This window comes from Euphorbia lathyris, chromosome 9, assembly GCF_963576675.1.
Source record: "Euphorbia lathyris chromosome 9, ddEupLath1.1, whole genome shotgun sequence".
In the NCBI taxonomy this organism is placed as follows: Eukaryota; Viridiplantae; Streptophyta; class Magnoliopsida; order Malpighiales; family Euphorbiaceae; genus Euphorbia; species Euphorbia lathyris.
Genome location: NC_088918.1, coordinates 28,444,085 through 28,448,899, shown reverse-complemented (window position 1 = coordinate 28,448,899; position 4,815 = coordinate 28,444,085). Strand labels below are relative to the sequence as shown.

The following is a 4,815-nucleotide window of genomic DNA, read 5'->3' as shown; positions in this document are numbered from 1 at the left end:
TAACGTTAATGAAAGATAAAGTTAAGTGATTTTAATGTGAGGTTTAAAGTTGATTGCCTATAATATTAATAAGAAGAAATATGAATGACCATGATGTAATTTACCCTAGGAAAAACGGAAAAAGGATGAATCTTCACTGGCTGAGCTTCCTTAAGTGAGTAATACACTCAATAAGCGAATATTCTTTCGCCGATTCCTCCGCCTCCCTCTCTATAAATCCTACCAAACTCCTACCTAAACTCCTAGTCAAAAACCATCGCAACAAAAACCCCTCTTTCATAACCTAACCGACCACCGGAAATGTGCGCTGCTCTGAAGAACAACTACCAAATCTGCGACGAGGTTGGCCGCGGCCGTTTCGGCACCATCTCTCGCTGCTTCTCTCCGATCAAGAACGATTTCTTCGCTTGCAAGATCATCGACAAAAATCTCCTGACTGATCCCACCGACCGCGAGTGCCTCGAGAAAGAAGCCAAAATCATGACTATCTTATCTCCGCATCCAAACATTGTTCAGATCCACGATGTTTTCGATTCCGATGACTCTCTTACCATGGTTATGGAGCTCTGCGAGCAATATACTCTTTACGACCGGATTATGAAGAACAATGGCGGATTATCCGAGTCAAAATCCGCTCCGATTATCAAACAACTGTTGAGTGCGATTTCGCATTGTCACAGATTTAACATCGTTCACAGGGACATCAAGCCGGATAATATATTGTTCGATTCGAGAGGAAGAGTGAAATTGGCTGATTTCGGGTCGGCGGACTGGCTGAGCGAGGAGAGAACGATGAACAGCGTTGTAGGAACGCCGTATTATGTAGCGCCGGAAGTTGTGATGGGGAGAGAATATAACGAGAAAGCCGATGTGTGGAGCGCTGGTGTCGTTTTGTATGTTATGTTAGCCGGAATCCCTCCGTTTTACGGTGAAACAGTGGAGGAAATTTTCGAGGCTGTGATTAGAGGAAATCTGAGATTTCCGCCGCGGATTTTCAGATCGATCTCTCCGGCAGCGAAGGATCTTTTGAGAAAAATGATCTGTAGAGACTCTTCTCGGCGATTCTCAGCTGAACAAGCTCTAAGTAAGTTAAAAATTCGTTTATTATTACATAATCTTCTCTAATTCCATTGATTTGAGTTGAAGCTTACTTGCTCTGTGTTTGATTGATTGTGCAGGGCATCCATGGATTGTGAGTGAAGGGGAAACAGCATCGATGGACTAAAATACCCTCGGGGAAAGGAATAAAAGACTACTTATCAGATATTGTACATAGAAGTAGTACGTGCCCCTATCAAAACCCGGAGGTGATGTATGTGGATGAGCTCGAAGACCGATGAGGGTCAGTTATTTGGAAACGTCAATGGCTCAGAAATGGACAAAGAGAGTCACATGGGAGGGCTCTTGGATCAAGAAAACTGAGCTTTTTTTTTCAAGTTTTCTTTAATGAGGAAGTAGTAGTGTAGATAGAAAGAGTTAAAAATGGGGTGGAGAAATCCCCAACTGAGTCTCTTACTTTCCCCGCCTCTTTGCCTAGTTTACTTTTGGGTGGAGGAAGTGAGAAAGTTTGTAATTTTGTACTGTTGCTCTGGCCTTTGTTTTGAATGTATGAGAACTATGTTTTCTTTACTTTATTTTTGCCCATCTGTTTTGAATGTGTGAAAACTGTGTTTTTTTTTTACTTTGTTTTGATGTTTGTTGTTGTGATTTTCTGTTTCTGTTTGTTGTTACTGTTTAGTCAAACATTAGTTGAGGAGACGGAGTAAACAAACACCTTGCATTGAATTCATATATAATTCTTGAGTATAATAAAGTTACAATTCAATAATCCCTTATGTCGGTTTGTGTATAAATTTTTAATTAGAAAAGATTTTGAATTCAAATACATAAACACATGTATGTTTGTTTTATCTACTGTTTGATTTACCAAAAAACAGAAATTTTCTGATTTTGTCTGCTTTTCGGGTTCTAAAAAAACAGAGATTCTCTTTGGAAAGGAAGTTAACGGATGTGAGGGTTAAAGGATGTAATGGAAAGGAAAGGAAAGGGAAGTAATGGAAAGGAAATTTAAAAATTAACTTTGTTTGAGAGTTTATAGGATGTAAATGAGGTTAAATGTTTAACTTCAGGAAAATTAAATTTACTCTGCAGAGATTAAGAAATTTTAAGAAAACTTTACGTTACTCTCATTAACCCCCAATTTGAAAGTTAGAATTTGGAGGTTAGAACATTTAACCCCATTAACATCTATTTACTCTAAAAAAAAATAACTCTCAAACAATGTTAACTTAATACTTAACCTTTCATTACTCTCATTTACTTTCATTAATCTTCTCTTAAACAAGAGTTAAAACTCTTCATTTTAAAATGAAAAGGTAAACATGAGTATGAAAAGTAGCTACCGAATAATCTCTTAGAAGCAACCAAGAAATCAAATACACCGTTAAAGTAAAAATAATGGGTTATTTAGAACTTACTTGGTTTCCACGTCGTTGTTGTCTGTTTTTAGAGTGAAATATAGTTTTTTTACAAAAAGGAGAATCTCTATTTTTTTTAAACAGCAATAAGTAAATCAAACCAAATGGACCATATGCCTTTAATAATATAAGTTTCGGTGATTTTTCAAATGTTTACCAATGTTGATTTTATTTTATTGATCTTAGTTTATCTTTATCTGTTAGGAAACAAAAAAAAAATGATCTCAGTAGTTTGTGATTCAAAATAAAGCAAAACATACCAACTTTAATATTTTGAGTGACATGTGGCATTAACATAGCACAAATTTGTTAGTGAGACATGTCATGTCAACATGTTCAGCAAGAGGGTGACCAAAAATGTTTAAATGTGACTCTAGATGTTGTGACTGTATTATTAGGACTCTGTCCAAATAAACCTATGTATTTAAAAAAAAAAATAGAAATTCAAAATATTGTGAAATTGGAGGATATAATATCATTGATTAAAATTTTCAGAATCATCTATTCTATTTATTCTAATCAAAATAAATTGTGACATTAGAAAGGGGAAAAAAGAAAAAGAAGTAAAGGAATTAATATATATTTTCAAGTGTGTTATTCTTTATGACATATTCTTTCAAGTTTAGGAGTATAGTTGAAGACTTTTTGTTAAATGGTCAATGTATCATTCCAAAAAGATCTTTAGATCTGTGATCACTAGAAAGTATTGTAAATAAAAATTGCAAGTGTTAATTGATAATAGTATATTTATGGCAGATGGTGGAAATAGTTTATACTTTTTCTTTTATGAAATATTTTACCTGTTTGTCAATTTTTGTTATCTAGCTAAACCATGAATTTAGATGAATGTATAATTCTTTTTTTTGTTTATTTATTTTTATATGTATTTCTTATTTAATGAAATAATGTTTTTATATATTAAACAAATGTGACCAGTACAAGTAGTAATTAATGGTAGGGTGGGCACAGAATAAAGTTTCATAAATATAGATTTTTTTTTAACTTCTCAATCTTTTCCTCTTTTCTTTTTCAAAATTCCATTTCTTCAATCTTTCCAATTTTGTTTCTGATCTGATTTTTCTAAAAGAAAAGGAAACTTATCTTCCTTCTTCCTCCTCCTATTTATGTCTAGTTTTAGTTTTTAATTTTAAATTCACTTTTTCAGATTAATTTAAAATCTATATTCTTTATAAAACTTGTTTTTTATCAGACATGTAAGGTATATTTGTTTCATTTAATCTTTTTTCGGTCTTAGCAAGAACGGAAAAGGTTCATCTTATCCGTAGATCTATAGATCTGTGTGGTTGCAAAAATAGAAATGATTCAGATCCGAATGTCCGGAAGAGCCTAAATGATGAAGCATTGATTACAGAGGTTTTCCAATGGGATTCGACGTACAAGAAGAATATGGTTTCTTTGTTTATTTTATTTGTACCTTTTATGGTTGTTATTGCTCTTTGTAGTCCTTTTATTGCTTTTTGTAGTCTATTTTCTTCAATTTGTGGATGCAACCTATATGGGTTGGAGGTTTTATTCCTCTTTATTTTCGTGATGTATTTGTACTTTTTAACTTAATGGAATGATATGGTTTTTTATAAAAAAAAAAAGAAGGTAGTTGGGAATTGGAAGACAATTGAAAATCGACACATATCAAAATTGAAGTTTTTGACACATATCAAAATGTACTTTTAAATTGGTTAGGAACGCTTCCAGCCATTGTGTCGGTCTACCCTGCATAAGGAGGACTATCATTGTAATCATATTATATAATGGGAAAAGAGTGACTCTATTATAGTATTCAAACATTATAATAGTCATTGATCGTAGACCTTAACTTGATATAAGAAACACTATAGAAAGAGTGACCTGTCACATTGGACTTATCACTAAATATGCCCACATTATACCATCTCTAGTAGCCGTCCCCTATTACCACGGGATGAGACTTCTTAGATGTGGCACTGCTGCTTATATATGAATAACATCATCTGTGTATTATTTATTGTTAGACCTCGACTTGGTATAACAAATATTATAAGGGGAGTGAGCTGTCACATTGCACTTGTCACTATGTATGCTGACATTCTACCATCTGTAGTAGTCGCTACCTACTGTTACGGGGTGGAACCTCTTGGATGTAACACTGCTGCTTATATATGAATAACAACATCCATGTATTATTCATTTTTATGTGTCTTATATGTTATCCATACTTGTGTATGAATGTGATAATTACCTCTATGTATTCAACTATATTCTTCATATATAGCTTATGTCTAACCCGTATGTGTGGTTATTGCAGATAGATTGATCTTGACTGATTTCTTTCGAAAAAAGA

General features: G+C 33.5%; 1 protein-coding gene across 1 annotated transcript; it reads left to right on the top strand.

Annotated features, from left to right (window-relative positions):
- Nucleotides 1-225: 225 nt before the first annotated feature.
- LOC136207047 (phosphoenolpyruvate carboxylase kinase 2-like) lies at nucleotides 226-1,634 on the top strand. The gene is made up of 2 exons (XM_065998301.1): nucleotides 226-1,084; nucleotides 1,179-1,634. Exons 1-2 carry the CDS (start codon nucleotides 301-303, stop codon nucleotides 1,223-1,225), a joined length of 831 nt encoding a protein of 276 aa, XP_065854373.1. The 5' UTR covers nucleotides 226-300; the 3' UTR covers nucleotides 1,226-1,634.
- The last annotated feature ends 3,181 nt before the right edge of the window (nucleotides 1,635-4,815 follow it).